The following is a 17,780-nucleotide window of genomic DNA, read 5'->3' on the forward strand; positions in this document are numbered from 1 at the left end:
AAAACCGGTCCATTTTCTCAAACTTTTCCATAACATATGGTAATATCAATTGTACCTAGGCGCATTGACAATAGTTGTTCACTAGACATTTTAATCGCAGCCAGGGAATCCGGAAAGGCTTTCGTCATAATACTCTTCTATTTTTCTATTCCAAATAGTAGTTTGCACATTTTACAAGAAAAGTAACCTTCATTAAACAGTACAACAATTAACCATCGCCTCTAACCAATCCGTTTACTAGTGGGTGGTTTGGCACCCTCAATACATTGTCCATCAAAGTAGAGAAAAATATGTTATGAGGGAGGGTCTCCATGAAAGGTATATATTTTGCCAAATTAAGTGTTGAAGGAAAAGCGCCATTGTCTCTTGGACTTCCCCCTATCTTCGGACAAGGCAATATCATATTTCTTATTTAAGGTTGAGGGATCCTGAGTCCTCATCCACTTGACGTAAGACCAAGGACCACTTATTTTTGCAGTAGTAGAAGTCAAAAATTAAGAGGCGAAGGCGGCTTACGGTTTCGGACCAGCACAGAGGCAACTCATCATTCACTGCCTCACTTCTGCCCGGAAGCATCGTGACCAAAACAGTCCACACGTATTAAACACTCCTTTATATAATTCGCATGCGGATGCAGATTAGGATCCCTTAATCCTTAAACAGAAATTCTAGCTCCGGTCACGCTTTGGTGTGAAGTATGGGTGGATTTACGTATAATATAATTCGCACACACATAGGGGGGCCAATATAGAATCCGGGCTTGAATAACAACAAGGCCTAGTATCCCCTCTGACAATCAAGTGAGAGTGAACATTGAACCCATCCACAACACAGCCCTCCGTAACACCTATAAAGCGGAGAGGTCTTGGAGATGAAGCATCGACAAATGATCTTCACAACCACTTAAGCATGTTATCATTGATACGACCACAAACACAGTTGGCCCCAGTAGCAGAAAAAGTCGGAACGGCTGATTCGATGATGAATGTTAGCTAGCAACGGAACAGAAAAATGCTGCATACCGAATAATGTAGCCCTCTTCCAGGTGCGTTGTTAACCTACTTTGCACCAGTGCTGGACATTGCCTCAGAATATGGATGGAGGTTTCATCATCCCACCCGCAGAATCTGCAGTCAGTGTCCGTAGATATTGCTATCTTCCCCCGGTGGTCATTTAGGCTGCAGTGACCCATGAGTATTCCAACTATTATCATAAGGCTCTTCTTATTCAGATTTAAACAATCCTGCGACCGCTTGGGCTCATATCCCCCCATAAACATCTTAGGCTGTTCTATATCTGGTAAGTTCCCGCAGCTGTTCCTCTTCCCTTCTCTTTCCCGATTCCACATAGGGCTTGTGGTATGGTCCTTTCCTGGCCAGCTCATCTGCTATCTCATAACCTTCTAACCAAATGTCATTTGGAACCTAGTCTATCCAGACCTTATTGTACGAACCAAGCGTATTTCATTTATTAACACATTCCCATGCCATCCTAGTGAACGGTATTGTTATGTTCTCTTAAGGTTCAAACCCACACGTAAAAGGATGTTTTGACGATCGGACGGGAATTATGTATTTTTTTTCATTACTTTCTCAGATGCAAAACAATAGACTTATAATTTGTCAAAATCACAATCATATTGTTTGTTGACTTTTGCACAATTATAACTTAACTTCTGTTAAACTGATCCCCACGAATTTTCTTCACCAATTTCTTTTCTCCCTGACTGATTTCGCAAGTTGCTTGCTCCGCCACAGTCCTATGGTTCCTTTGGCAGGATTGATGTGCAGCCCGATCCTCCTGTGCAAGGTACTTGTGATTAACACCCCCAATTGGATTCTGTCACATAAGGAATATCCTCATCCTTGCCCCTACAGATTAATGCTCTGCGTGTCCCTGAACCTGTATTCCAGTATTTCTGGACTCCGGTAGGAGTTCATCAGTTCTAATGTAGTTGTCCCAACATTTTCTCCATTATTTTCAGTCCAAATGAGCTCAAACAAATTGTTTTGAAAGATGTAGGCTAAAAACGACCTTTTGCTTCCAGAGTGAAGACCACTTTTATCCACTTCCGTGCCATTGGTATGTACCCCGAGATTATGCTAACCCGAGGATTTTAAGATCCTGTCTAAGAATGCTACTCTTACAATGGATCTTAAAGGGGGGGTCTTAGTAGGTCCTGAAACCCTCGGAGGTGGTGCTTGGAAGAAACATACCACGCACTCCGGGTGATTTCAGTAGGTTAAAAGTACCCACTGCAGATCTTACTCTATTTTCCAAGCGTATCTCTTCTCCAATTTTGCTCCTTCTTTCTGTTATTAAAATATCAAGCAGAATTTTATTTTCTTCTACGAGACAAGGCACCAAGAAATATGTTGAGAAGCATATGTACCCTGCCCTCCTGACTCTCTATAAATGTCCCATCTTTCTTTTTCAAAGAGACAGAGGGTATAGCCCTATCCTTGGCTATAGTTTAGGATACTTCTGCGGTTGATTCAAACCCTTCGCAGAATTTTCTGAAGCCATTTGGTTTTGTTTCTCCAATCGCATTGCTCTGCGAGGATAGTGCGTTTTTGTACCTTGGCATGGTTTATTTCGCCTGGTTGAAGAGTTTTCAACCTTTCCTGCTGTTGCTGTTTCACCAAGGTACTTCCATTGATGAGGTGACTGCGAACAAGTAACTTCATACATATGAAACAATAACGACTCTATTGAAATCTTCCACCAGTTCCAGTTCGTTCCTGATGTCATCGGTCATCTTTAGATGCGTTATTGCTTAGGTGCCTTATATAGAAATCTCAATCTGTTCTCCTGTGACTTCTTACTATTCTCTAGAGTTGACCTCAATGATAAATCTTATCATTCTGTTCCTCCGACATCCTCCAATTACTGACAAGCCATTCATGAGAATATTCCCTTGGGTTATGTCTAGTACCTCTAGCCTTATGCTGGTTACGAATCTTGTCATGTTTTCAACATTATATACTTCTAACTTATCGCTCAGTATAAATTCAAGAAGGTACTCATCTATTCGATTGGTATCGCTCTTTCCCCAGATCTCGTTATGTGCGATGGGACCGCAGCTGGAAAGAAATGGTAGTGCTTTCCTCTCGCAGTATATCATCAGTTTACCGACTAGCTACAATGGGGTCCGCATGCCGCCTTCTGGGAAGTGGCCCGATGACACAACTGCGTTTTGAGTTCTCCCGCCGGCTTACAATGGAACTTGGACAGCCTGAAAGGAAATCTGAAAGTTATATATATTTGAAATTTTTTCTAGGAATGATACAACCTAGTGGTTTCTAGCAAGAGAAATCCCAATTTGCCTGCATACTTCCTTCTTGTAGACTATGAATCTGCCTCCGGTACACCGGGGGAGGTTCTTGAGGCAGCACTATTCCAGTGTTTTTAGGAAATTGTCCTTACAATTACTGCAAATACAGCTTTTGCATGGCTCCGTCGCACTACCATCCTCCTCCTCCAATATGGCACTTCCCTCTGTATCGCTGTCCGCCTCGAGCCGAAGCAGATCCAGGTCTAGGTCATCCATTTTCCCTTTCTCAGTGATCAGAAGGTCCACTTCTCTGTTCGATCCTACCCTTTCGGCCTCTATGGCTTCTGCGATTCCATTGTGAATCTCGTATATTTCCTTGGTTTCTCCCTGTGAAAATGCACAAGCATGTTGCCAATTTTGTGTTGCCTTGCGTTTAATTACCTCCAAGAAAGAGCCATGTACCCCAATGAGTGGTTTTCCTTTACCTTCGACCTTTGCTACTGAAGACTCGACAGCCGCGTATTCTGAACAATTAAGAGGCCCATAAAATTCTTCGTCTCCATCACTGCGATTTTGGGAAGGTAAACTATCACCATATGTGCCTCTGGTATATCATCCCCAACCCATGTCAACATTTCTGCTCCCTTTCAGCCTGCCAATTTAATGAATATGGTCGAAACGTGATTGAAAGCGTGCACTGGTAAACACGTGCTCCGCGCTCCATGCCTTGTAAATCTTCATAAAGACAATGTTTTCGAGGATTTCCTGCTCCGCACGAATAAGTATTTGCTTCGGAAATAATTTAAGCAGTATAGCCTATTGAATATCCTTCATCTCAATAGAATAGCTAACGCTGTTGAAGGCTTATGTCTATCCTCCAGACAGCGCTGATACCATTCAGCAGCTATCCACTGAGGTCCGTCTCCATCCTGACCTCAAACGTACTTTTACTGTTCCCACAAGGAAGCCTCCCGCTTGTTTGCTCTTTGTTTTATTTATTTTTTTTCTATTTTGTTTGGTTCCCATGAGTATGAGTGTTAGGAAGTCCCTCGGCTTTATGCTTTTTTAGGCGACCAGGTATCAGTGGGGCTCCGTTCCAATGCACTTACAATTGCAAACCACCCAATGGGCACCGTTCGCGTAACACCTTGGATGTGAGCGGAGTTTTTAACTCAGTCTAAATCCACAACGTTTTGTTACTAGTAGGGTCACTCATTACAAGGTATGTATATCACCACCCACCAACGGCCCTGGTTGATAAGAGGCTTGGCTTATGGAGAACCACATATCTAGATAGGTTGGCTCTCAGGAGACTATATTCCGCATCAGTCTATGATCCAACCCACTGTTTGATCCCATATATGAATAATCCATATTTAAATAGCCTTTTTAGATAGCACTGCTATCCTGCTGTGCTGCTATAAATTTGGAGCAAGCCATTTCGCTATCCTGTATTCCTATCATTGCTCTTTCTTTTATTGCAAATGCATAATTCTATTTAGCTTATTTTGTTAGATTTACCTGATTTTATTCGATTCGTCAGTCTAATTATTGCCATGACATCACCAAAAGTCGTCCTTCAGCTCCACTGCTTTATATCTTTGACTCAACGTTTCTTCTCGAGGAGAATCTTGATTCGCTGTAATCACTATTTTCTACGACATGAGAGAATCACTTTTGAGACTCCACAGTTGTGAGAAAATAACAGCCATGACAACCCTAAATCGGTTATTATTTAAAAATTTGAAAGCAAATAAAACTTGTATAAAAAAAGTCGGGCCCAGATTACGCAATGTTTTCTCTGAGTCTGCCCCTGGTTCCATCAGCTCCGCATTTTCCTTCTACCCAACACCATTCGAATCGGCTGTACAAGATTCAAATTTTAAAACGCCCCCGTTAAAATATGTGAATAACCCAGTATCTGGCCACGTTACATAAATGCTGTTGTCCCTTATGCCAACTGTACAGTCGACGTTTGCATGATGTTTCTCCTCACTCAACTAATATTATATTCTAATTCACTCCAAGATCCTTAGCAACGTATTTCGACTGTCGTAATTTTCCTGTTAGTTTCGGCAAAAGTTCCGTCTGCAATTATCTTCCGACTTGCTGTCCACCCTTCCCTTCCCTTTCGACTTTTCCAATATATTATGCCCTGATCTCCCAGCACACCTTTCCGTGCGCCTAAACCAATGTGGATGCAAACAGCACCTTGATGAATCTGGCAAGTGACGTGAAGAATTCTCTATAGGGTGCCGGTATCGAAATAACTTTGAAAGTCAAAAACAGATTCAACTTGATCTATTGGAACCAAATTAAAGGCACATTAGCTAAAGTAGGTGCCCTGGTCGAAAATTATCTTTCGAAGGAGTCCCTCTGCTGCGAGACGGATGAGGGCCCTAGAGAGTACAGCTGCACCAAGCAGGCCATATGGGCAAGTGGACAGAACGTACGAATCCGGCAAGGTCGGTGCTGAGATTATGGGCTGAGTCCTCGAAGGATTCGTGGACCCATCAGCTAATTCCTAACATCATGGGATGGCTTAAGCAGAGAAATAGTCCCGAACTTCAATATCACCCAGATCTTGACAAAACCCGGTCGTGGATGCACGTATTGCCCTGAATGTCATAATGGAATAGAAGCTGCAGAGCATGTTGAGGTTCACTACCTGAGATTCGTGAGACAAATGAGAAAATTCGAGGGACACGGAAGGCAAACGAGAACTCCAAAAGTGTATATGGGGAGATGTTGAAATCGAAAGACGATTAACTTAAAGAATTAAATGCGACTGCAGTAGTCAAGAAAGGGCAAACTTGCAACGCCACGAGCACGGGGGTCTAAAGAAAAATCCACCTAAATGGTGGCCCAGCTGGGTCAGGATGTCCCACACATGTTCACTGTAGCTCCGTATAGCAACAAAAAAAAAGACACTCAACACTACTCATCTCTCCTATGCTTTCCGTAGCCGCCAAAATCCTATTTAAACTAAGTTCTTTTTACTGAAGTGGTTCTTTACAAAAATTTCGATTTATATTCAACACAGGGGTTATTTCCCGACTGTATTCTTCATCCGCATTCAACCAACTACTCATTCTTAGTAACCCCAGCCTCTTATCACAAGCTTGTCATTCTGAGCCTAGAAAGAAAACCTTGCAGACGTGAAATTGTTTTGTAGTGGCAAATAGATACTCGTATACCTTAGGCTAGACAAAATAAAGTAACAGAATCTGACAACTTTCTCCAATTTATTAAGGCTTTTAAATACAAATACAAATAAACTCAAGCCAACTGCAGGAAAGTTGAACGAAATTAATTCCAAAATAGACTTTACCTTCAATTTTATTTCAAAATTTATACCAAAACTCACACTTGCTGATTTTGCAGTGCAATAACAACAGAATTCGCTTTCCCTCGGGACAGGTAACAAATATGGTCCTTCAGCGATTTAATTTGTTTCTGGGCGGAGTCAAAACTCAAAGCTAAAACATTCAACTGCGACTGCATATCCTTAATCACCTCCTCACGATCGGCAATTGAAAGGGATGCAGTGGCACGGCATTGAGCCAAATCATGTTCCAGATCGTCGATATGTTTCTGAAGGGTTGCCTGATTCGATTGTGCGCGCTCCTTAAGGCGGCAAATAATCTTGGCGGATTCTTGTCTCAGGACATCTAGTTCCTTTTTCACTTGTTCGTATTTTTCACACAGACGATTCTTGCATTCCAGAAGCATGTCATACTGGGTTCTGAGATCAGCAAGCTCTTCCTCCAAACGATGCAACTTGTCAGGATCATCTTTTTCACCTGTATCCAGACTCTTTTGTGCCTTGAGAGTTTTAAGCTCACGACAAACTATTCTCAATTTTGATTCCATTTCGTCCTTTTCTTTACAACATTGAGCAAGCTTGACTTGTTCGTTTTCCAACATCTGAGGGAGGTGAGCCCAATCTTGAAGTTTCTCCTGGAACTTGTCCTTGATCCTTTGGATTTCTAAATTGATTTGGTCTTCGATGCGTTTATTATCAACTTCCATTTTCTGTAAAATGCATTTGAGTTCCTCGATTTTTTGCAACGAGGACATATACTTCTCCCGGTACTCTTCCGTCTGCTTCGACTGCTCGCAGATAATGACCTTAAATTCCTCTTGTTCTTCCCTAGTTTCTTTAAGCTTTTGTCTCAACAATCGCACTTCAGCTTCCTGTCCAGCATCAGCTTTACTGCTATTTAGCTGCCTTCCTTCGATAAAAGCATCAACTTTTTCCTTGAGCTCGGAAAGCTCCCGTTCTTTGCTGGCGTAGTCTTCCAAAAGTTCACAGTATTTTTGCTTCAGATTCTGCAGTTCGTTTTTTCCACTACGGGATTTACCGCTTTTGGTGTCCTTTTCCGCAGGTTGACTACTACGATCTTTATACTTTTTCACAGCGTCGACTTCCAACTTAAGACAATCGAGAGCGCTTTGGATTCTATCCATAGCGTTCGCAAGTAACTTAGTTGTTGAGTCTTGATCCTTCAGCCGGGATTGCAATTTAGGTATTTCATCGAGGTAACCTTTCCTGTCTTTTTTGTTTCCTCCGTGAGTCTGTCGACAAAGCTTAGTAAGTTCAGCATGCATCAAACACACCTTTTGTTGCAGACATTCTATCATCCTGTCACGACTAAGCAATTCCTCTTGTAGTTTGTACCTATCCCCCTCCAAATCCGCATTATCAGCAACAAGTTTTTCCTGCATACTGTAACTTCGTGAAAGCTCTTTCGAAAATTGTCCCCCACGCTTTTTCTGTTTTCCATGAGCTGATTTAGACATCTTCATGCAGCTGTCGTCAGTTGTCGATTGGCTGGTCGTTTCGGTCGAAGTACATCTGAAAATGGTTGCACTTACATATTGTGGATATAACCATGAAAGGCATAATTATAACATTTCAAAGTAAGGCTCACAAATGGAAATGGAGCAACAAAGCAATGGTGAAGTTTTATATGACTCAACTTACCTTCCATAGACATAAAAAAAGGATCGATTTATTCATATCTTCTAAAATGAAGTTTATTTTGATGGAATATAACGGTCTTTGGACAGTCATAGCGCCAGTTATGATGTCCATTCGTTCACATGAAGGGCAATGCTCCAAGGCCACGTTAAAGAAGAAAAGAAAATACGGACGATTCAACCATGTTTCGTTGTCTTAAAGGGTTGGCGGAGTATGAATTTAAATAGAGTTCTAAGTTTGCACTTTTTGTTACAGTCTACCAATTTAACCCGTCCTTGATTGATAAGATAGTAACTAATCTTGTTCGTTGGATTCCTTCCAAACCTGGTTGACTAATAATAATATTGTTTAGGATAAGTGAGGGATCCTAAGTCCACAACCACTTGTTGTTGGACCGGACCAAATGGAGAGCAACTTACTCCCACGTTTATTTGGTCCGCGGATCCCTCGTTTGGGGCATGGCACCCAAGCATTAAAAATCGTAAGACAAACGGTTTCGTCCAGGGCAGAGGCAACTCTTCAGACGCTGCCTCAACCTCTGCCCTGGGAGCAGCGTGACCGTGAGTGGCATCGGATGGAAAACGCTCCATTTATATGTTAAGGAAAACACGCCAAGGGTGCGAATTATATCCAGTGGAAACCGATAGTTTGAGCCTGAGCACTTATCCTAAACAATTAATTTAGCTTTAGCCAGCTCAGGCTCAAACTATCGGTTTCCACTGGATATAATTCGCACCCTTGGCGTGTTTTCCTTAACATATAAATGGAGCGTTTTCCATCCGATGCCACTCACGGTCACGCTGCTCCCAGGGCAGAGGTTGAGGCAGCGTCTGATGAGTTGCCTCTGCCCTGGACGAAACCGTTTGTCTTACGATTAATAATAATAATTGTTGACGCAACAATCCATATTGAATCAGGGGCTTGAAGTGTGTTAGAGCACTTCATTCAAGACCGTAACAGTACACTACAATAAACTATAGGACGCAACGTGGTCAGCACTGCGCTCGCCCGCGATTATTACCTTGATTTGACTCAGGTCCTCATGCACAACTGAATCGACTGGTACCCGACCATCAAGTAACGATAACAAGTCCGTCTGCCAGCAGTGAGAGTTGACTCCCTACCTTCCGCCACGACAGCCCAGCGCTCTAACCACTTGAGCCATCCGGACACACCTGGTTGAATAACCTGGAATAGCAGACATCATCTGCTCTAGAAGTGTCTAGCTCTTCCAGAGTATGGCAGAGGAGAGAATACTAGTGCATTAAACCAACTTCAATGCAGAAATAAATTCGCTGAACTAACCGGTTCCCAGGAGAATTTGAAAGCAAAGAGTATTTTTGAGATACCCGTCTGAGCCTTGGTGAGTATTTTCAAAATTCTCCATAATATTCACCATATTAATCTTTAAGCTGGAATATCAGTATTATTTAAACTTCTTAGATTACAGCCTCAATCTCTTCCTTTCCAACCTCCATGAGCGCCACCACTCTATTCCCCCGTCCCCCTCTGTATGTCAAAATTGACGACCACCATCCCCACTTGCATTTTGAAACAGAACTTCCACGCTCAGACTGTAAAACTGCACGTAAATCTGTTAAGTACAACTTCCACAAAGCCAACTTTGACGATCTCAACTCAGTCTTATCGTCAATCAACTGGGATCACATATAATCTAACTCTATGTGTGATCAATCTTTTGGCACCTTTTGTAATATCTGTTTGATCTCTTGTCCTGCTATGTCCCTTCTTCTCGTACTTGTCTTCGTTCTTACCCAACTTGGTTCACAACGGAGATCCTTAATAACATCTGCCTGAAATATGCATTGCGGAAGAAATTTCGCACTTCTAAAAACGTCGCCGACCTTCCCTATTTCAAAGCTACGCCCTCTACTGTGGAGTCGATCATTAAAATAGCGCTTAAGAGCAGTAACTTGAAACCATGTTAGTCCCGCACTCGCCATTCCCGTAACCCCACCCATTTTTCCCTTCGTGTATCAAATTTTTTTATTCCACTACCAACTCACTACAACAATCCTGCGACCTCACTTTTCCTCAGTTGAGTTCCTCATCGGTAATCTGGACACCAATGTCGGATCTGGTCCCGATGAGCTTTCTAACCGCTTCCTTGTAAACTGTAAAAATACATTTTCCTCCGTCTGTGTATTTCCTCACCCCTACCCTCAACAGTGAGACCTTTTACTAGTTGTGAACTACTGTCGCATCACCCTTTTCTCGTCTGGCTCTAAAATCTTCGAAAGATACATCTACGACTGGCTGACCGCGTGTTCTTGCAAAATTTCTTTTCATGGATACTCATGCCGTTTTTTCTCTCCTTCCTCTGCTATTCTATACTTGGCCCCCTACCATTCCTGTTTCTTATCAATGACCTCTCCTCCTTCCTCGTGTGCAGCCGTTTCGTCTCCGCTGGACTTTGCTCTCCTGCAGTGCAACCTGGATACTTTGGTCCGTTGGTGCTCTGTTAACCAGCTGACACTGAATGTCAACAAATGCCACTGGATGTGCTATTCGCTTAAAACCCCACAACGTCCTTTCCCTATTGCCTTGGCGGACAATCGCTTTCACTACTGACCCCCTTTCAAGACCTAGGTGTAATCTTCAATGGCAACCGTGACCGTTTTGAAGCTATACAACCTAAATTCACCCGGACCCTCTTTTTCAAAGAGAGTCTTCCCCCTGTGCACTATTCTTGATATGTGTACCCTTTTCAAACTCTTTAATTGCCTGATGGACTGCTCTGCCAACTCCGACATTATTTTCCGCATCGCGTCTCGTGGTAGATGTAGGGCGGATATTTGTGAAGTACCCTTCGCAAAGCTCCACATCTTCTTTCACTCCAGAAACCCGAGGCAATGTCGGTCCTGCAAAACCATACAGCTTGGGTCCTTTGGCTCTGCCCCTTGCTCCTCCCTCTGAGGGCAATATGTAATCAGGAGTTTACTTTCTTTACTACTCTATTTATTTGATTAAAGACAAATACAGTCTTTAAATAAATAAATAAATATATCCAAGTAATACTTGAACAAAATACTCCGCCTCTACTAGAATATTTTTACCTTCTATGGGGCTAATTTGTATCACAAAATTCAGGGGCTATGGGGCTAATTTGTATCACAATATTCAGGAGCCGAACGGTAAACTAAGCCCCGAAAGCGGAAATCTCAATCTAGACCCCTATTCACGATGATACTATCAGGAATTTTCCGGGATATAAAGGTCAGAAGCCCAATATGAATTCATGGTAAAATTTAGTGGGTCATTTCAGTTTAGGTGGAAAAAATGGTTCACTATAAATGGAGCTGAAAATCCAGCTACAGCTATTTTTCTCAAATCTTCTTGAAAAAAGGAAGAAGAAAGTGTAATGTAACACAGAACAAATTTTCAGTCACCGGTTAGGGCTAAGCTAGGGAAATATGAAAACTGTACTTGAAACGCACTCACACTTCATTCGAGTATCTTTAGCTAATAGTGCTACACCCTATCATATTCACTCCAAGGGTTTTTTTACCTGCAACACTCATGCGAATGCAAGATCGTCTCCTCTTTATTCTTCTCATTAGATACAAATAGCAGAGCTCTCCACTCTGATTTTACTCAGTTGATTGTTTAAGGGCCAATATCCTATTCGAAACTCGGCCGCTTGAAAAAACGCCTGAACGACCAGTATGAGACTTGTAACATATCAGCCAGATCAGCCAAACGGAGACTCTGCAGCACGATAAACATAAGGGGAAAGACTCTGTTATAAACTGGTAATCCGGTTCTGGGCTCTGCGGTACTTGCTCACTTGAGGCCAAGCAGGTGGACCGTATTGTGCGGGCATTATTTCCTACACATCCCGTTCGGATTGACGACAGCAGCGTGAAAGGCACCGAGGATTACCTGACTTTCTTCATGAAAGAAGTCGAAGAGGCAGTCTTCTCTATAAAAATATGATGAGGCTTATGCTGATCAGCAAAAGGAAAGGTGACTCTGAGCTGCGTAACGTAACGCTTGATGTCTTTAATTCCACAAGATGGAAAGATATTTTAGGCACGCTAGACAATACATATCAAGTGTTGAGATATCCCTTGCGAATATTAGGTGATTATCCGAGAAGCCGCTCCCTGCTCTATGAGAAGCTAAACGGTCAGCGGAAGAGAATAACGTCAGGGGTAGTGTGGTGCTCCTTTAGAACGCTTCTTACGATAGTCTGCTAAGACTCAGCATACCCGAAGAGTGGCGCCTGGTCGGTTAGGCAGATAATGTTGTGGCACTTGTTGCCCAACACATAAGGTATTAGCTGAAATTTCGGGCTTAAGCCAGCTAGTGGCAAACATTAGGGGTCCTACATCTAGCAAGTGATATCTTCTATTGAGTGTAGCGCAGTCTGTTCTGCTCTGCGAAAGTGTTGGCTAATGCTCTTGTCAAGAAGGTGTATCATAAGCGCCTTTCGCAAATACAGAGATGGGCAGCTTTACGGATGGCGTCTACCTATTGCACCATTCCGGCTATGATGGTGATCGCGCCGAGTAATTCCCGTTGCCTTCCTTGCTAAGGAGCTCAAATGAGAAGACACAAGGGAGGTAGTTGCTCATGAAGAAAGGGAACGTACACTAAATGAATAGCAGCTTCATTGGCAAGGCGAGACAAGAAGCAGACGGATTCCGCAGCTCATTGGCAACCTAGGTGTGTGGCTGAATCGAAAGCATAGTGAGACTATTTCTACCCATCTTTTCTTACCCATCTCCTAAGTGGGCACGGAAGTGTTCAGTCTTACCTGCACAAGATTAGGAAAACACGATTTCCTGATTGTGTGTTTTGTAATGGGGTTGTGAACGATACCAACCACACCTTTTTTTCTTGTGAAACATGAGATGGGATTCGTCAACAACTTTATTTAAACACAGAGGAGCTCCCTCCAGATAACATTGCCAGCCAAGGAGTGCTGACAGGAGGAGCCGTGTTGCGTACTACGTTGGGGTTGCCCTTATTGCATAGAAGATAGATAGGGTGGCAGGGGGTTTATTGAACTGACAGCTCCCTTCTTGCCATCTTCTCCACTCCCACTGGTGAAAGAAATTTCCTGATTTGAGGGCTTCTTAAGGTGGCGGGCTAACCCGAAGTAATGTGACAAACGGTTTCAGGCAAGTTCTTTTACGACGAAAAGTTTTTTAGTTGGTAGTACCGTTGTGGGAGTCCAATATTCTGTGCGTAGAGGCTAGGCTCCAGCTAAACACCAACCCCCCCAACTATCCGGAAAATAAAAGATACCAACAGAAAAGCAAAAACGATTCAATGTCTGTCTGCCCCGTTTGTCACACGAGATTTACTCCGAAACAACTGGAGCTACCATCACGAAATTTGGTGAGAATATGTGGCCTTTGAACCGCTAAACGTGCAACGAATTGCATAATTTATTGTTATGTTTAAGGGAGCAACATTTGTTTTTACAAAATATGTCGTGTGGTGTCTCAAATGAAGTGTTCAATCAGTATTTTTTGAAAATATTTCTTATATTGAGTGGAAAGCAGGGAAGTGGGGACTTAAAATACGTCCCCCAAAAAGTAAAACAGGTCTCGTTCTCAAAACCTATCCACCCGAAAAATACGAAAAAAATCAGTGATACTATACAACATTTAGGTCTCAAAATACATGCCATTCCAATGTCTGCTCAAATAAAGGTAATCATTATTCAATATCAATAATTTACTCAAAACTCCCCTTAGGTTCATTCTGAAAGTACAAGCCAGTATAAGTAATAATATTAGACATAATTCTGAAAAGTTTGAAGGCAATCCAAATGTTATTAACACAGTTATAGAAAGTCAAAGTTTTGGACCAGGTAAATTTATTGCACTCTTAAGGACATAAAATTTTTACCATTATATAATACAGGGTGCGGCAGCATAACTTCCTTTTTTCAAAACTCAATAAAAACTATTGTATGCATCGGAAAATATTTTTTTTTTTTATAATGTAGGTACATGTCTAAAGTTTTTATTTACATTGTTTTGAAGATCAAATCTGCTAGGTGACGTCCCCCATTCTCCATACATGGCGTAAACCGATTTCTGGCGTTTGTCGTGACTCTTGTTAGCATAGCAGGTGTTATGTTGGCAATTTCTTCTTGGATGTTGGTCTTCAAATCTTGTAGGCTTCTTGGACGGGGGATTTCAAAAAACCCCATAGAAAAAAATCACAAGGGGACAGATCGGGAGAGCGTACCGGCCATTCCAAATCGCCTCTAATTGAGATAAGGCGCTCTGGAAAGTGTTCCCTCAAAACAGCCATCGATGCTCTTGAAGTGTGTGCTATTGCACCGTCTTGTTGGAACCAAGTGTCCCCCAAATCCAAATTTTCTAGCCGTGGAAAAAAAAATTCTGTAGCATGTTTACATACCGATCCGAATTCACTGTCACTGTAACCTCATTTTCCTAAAAAAAACAGGGACCAATAATTCCAGCTGAGGAAATTGCACACCACACTGTGACTTTGGGTGAATGCAAAGGCTTTTGATGCAATTCTCGAGGGTTGGTGTCAGCCTAGTAGCGCATGTTTTGTTTGTTAACCTTCACTTTCACTTTCAAATAACTTGATGGAGTGCTACCATTATTCATGAGTCGAGTAACATCCTGCCACCGTCAGCAGAATCAAAACTAAAAAGATGGACAAATTGATCGACCTTTTAATTTTTTCGCCCATTCATGCAGGTAACAAGAGTACAATGTTTTGCTCTTCCTTCCAACACTGCTTGCTTCCCCAAATCCAGAGCCATTTCTCCCAGGTCCATGACCTAGTGTGAGTGCAAGCAGATTTCATCAGTATTTTCGAGGTTTTGAAGAAAAAATGTCATGGTCCATTGAAGCCCTCCTCTACTCTCTGTCTATCAAGCTCTCCTCAACCTATTCCAGGATATTTGAACTAGTGCCTTTGCAATAGCAGCAAGCACGGAAGTGCTAATCAAATGATCACACTCAAGCCGAACACCATTTTCTGGGATCTTTAACAATCACCCCCTTATTCCGCCCCCTAGGAAATATCTCGGATTCCCAGGATTTACGAATAAGTGAAAGTAGTATTTCTGCAGAAACTGCAAGGGCTTTCTGAAACAATCCCGTGAGATCACGGTTCAGCGCGACGGTGCCTCGTTTGTGTGTATTGATATTTCTTGTTTACTCCTATGTGGAGTATAGGACATCTACACAGACTCCTTGTGGTTACTGTCGCTTTTTTTATTCTCAATTCTCAGTGAGACTGTGCTCCAGCTTCATTATCATCCTACTTAATGCTGTGTAAGTAATAACCTCACAGCAGGGAGACAAATAAAAGAAGAACACAAACATTCATGGCGACTGGGATTCGGACTCAAGGCAATGACATTGAAAGGCTAGCATTCTATCCCCTACTAGTTTTTTCAAACTTTCCGAATGGTTTCTGCGGCGGGTTTGCAGCTATGACCAGGTTGTTTGAAAGTAATCGATCGGTTATTTTCTCCCAGCTAAGAACTTTTATAACAAGAATAACAAGAAAGACAACTTATAATTTCATCCAGTGTAGACGCAAATCATCTCAGACACTGCCTAACCTCTGCCCAAAGAGCAGCGTGACCAAACTGGTTTCCAAATGGGGATCGCTTCCTTATACATATACACGCACAAGCACGCTATTCAAGCCTAACCTTGACAGTTTTTTTTCAAAAATCCTCAGTCCTCATCCACTTGAACCTAAGTTCCTCACATAGCAACCGCAAGTTTCTTTGCTTAGCCCAAAGAAATGGGTTCATGAACCAAAAATACCAGCTCTCCAAATGGTTTGCAAGAACCCCTGAATTTTTTAACAAAAGAACGGCTAGAAAGACTTAATAATGAGAGTCTGTTCCTTGGACGACGACCTTAAAAATACATGCCCTTCGATTATCTTGTTAGGGAGAGGATTAGATATCAATTATTTGATAAGGATATATACCCGACTAGTAAAACAAGTCAAGAAATGATAAGGTGCTTGTCGTATTGTATAATCGCGTCAATAGAATCGCGAAAGAAAGTTCTATTCTAAGAAACTCCTCTTGGAGATTAAAAAAGTCTGCTAAACACCTTGACTACACTGATAACATCTCATCATGTTTTGACACAATGTAAAATCGTGACTAATTATTTTTTCCAAAACCTGTAGAAACAACTACTCAACTGGGTTGCTAATTTAAAGCTGTTCAGTACCAATTATCTTTCGGCACTCCTATATAGGAGCAACGCATAAGAAGGTAGCATTGTTGCTTTAGAATTTAAGCTTTCACCACCACATCTCTATAAGAAGCCACATTGGATAGGTCACCCAATAGGAAAGAATGACTATTCAGTGGCAAATTTTTGAAAGTTAACGCACATTGTTGGGGTGATCATACCATCTAGGCGCGGTTAACACATATCCCATACAAAAGTATGTGATACAGATAACCATATATAAAATCCGAAGCTTAAGTTATACACGTACTGTGAAAATAACATTTATATTATTTTATTGCCACAAGTAGCTTAAAGAGCAATGCCTTTCGCTCACTTGTAGTATGCAACAAAAACTCACCTTACATCCTCCCATTTTCGGGTTAGTTTTTGACCACCATCACCCTTCAGTGGTCCGAAACACGTTGTCATAGCATTGTAATTCACCCGAAGTGGCATGCAATCCTCATCAAATGTTGTCTCCACAGGAATTGGCGGCCATTTTCGGTCAGGATCCTTTGACTGTATCGTCATTGCATTCTTCACAAGACATTGCAGTTTCAAATTTTCTTGCTCCATGCATATCTTCAAATTACATATTTCTCTCTCTTCACATGCAGTTCTAGGATATTTCATACATTTCTGTTTCACCTTCTCCTTCAACTCATTCAAAACTTTATTTTGGGAAATTATCTTTAAAGTCAACTGAGCGTATATCTGACTTAACCGTTTCTCTTCTTCGGGTGAAGGAACTTCGTCTATTTCCGTCTGCTCTTCCTCAACATATTCACTAATAAATCCCTCCTCTTCACCTTCTTCAACTCCTTCAACTGGTGACTTTTCATCAACTGGAGGGGTTTCAATAGGTGAAGGAGCCTCTTCTTCAGTACCGGCTTCTGCAGGACCTTCCGCTGGTTCGTCTGCTGGCTCTTCAACAGGAGGTTCTTCGGGGGCTGGTTCTTCAGGGGTCGGCTCTTCACCAGGTGGCTCCTCAGTGGGTGGTTCAACTGGGGGTTCAGCAGGCGCTTCTTCTGCTTGCTCAGCATCTGCTTCAGCAGCTGGTTCCTCTGTTGGTGGTTCATCTGCCATTATTTCTTAAACTTACTAATGTACTTAGCTTTATATAAACTTAGTCCTTCTCTATGCTCCTTTTTCAAAAACCCTCTCTATCTACACTTTCTAAGAAGTAATTCTTTCTTCACTATTATAATGACTTTCCAGAAAAATTTTACGTGTTTTTTCAGAAAATTAAAAAAAAATTAAAGAAGGATGCATGACATTCCTACAATAAATTTAGATT

General features: G+C 42.0%; 1 protein-coding gene across 1 annotated transcript; it reads right to left on the reverse strand.

Moving 5' to 3' along the window:
* Positions 1 to 6,500: 6,500 nt before the first annotated feature.
* Positions 6,501 to 17,776, reverse strand: LOC119661159 (outer dense fiber protein 2). Its single transcript, XM_038070375.1, has 2 exons — positions 16,842 to 17,776; positions 6,501 to 8,132 (listed from the first exon to the last, which is right to left on the reverse strand). Exons 1-2 carry the CDS (start codon positions 17,567 to 17,569, stop codon positions 6,638 to 6,640), a joined length of 2,223 nt encoding a protein of 740 aa, XP_037926303.1. The 5' UTR covers positions 17,570 to 17,776; the 3' UTR covers positions 6,501 to 6,637.
* Between the last annotated feature and the right edge of the window lie 4 nt (positions 17,777 to 17,780).

Source organism: Hermetia illucens, chromosome 1 (genome assembly GCF_905115235.1).
Source record: "Hermetia illucens chromosome 1, iHerIll2.2.curated.20191125, whole genome shotgun sequence".
NCBI lineage: Eukaryota > Metazoa > Arthropoda > Insecta > Diptera > Stratiomyidae > Hermetia > Hermetia illucens.

Coding starts and splice junctions, on each gene's coding strand:
- LOC119661159 (XM_038070375.1), bottom strand. CDS start 17,569: ATGGCAGATGAACCACCAACAGAGGAACCAGCTGCTGAAGCAGATGCT. Junction 8,133..16,841: donor CGAAAATGGGAGGATGTAAG/GTGAGTTTTTGT, acceptor AACCATTTTCAG/ATGTACTTCGACCGAAACGA.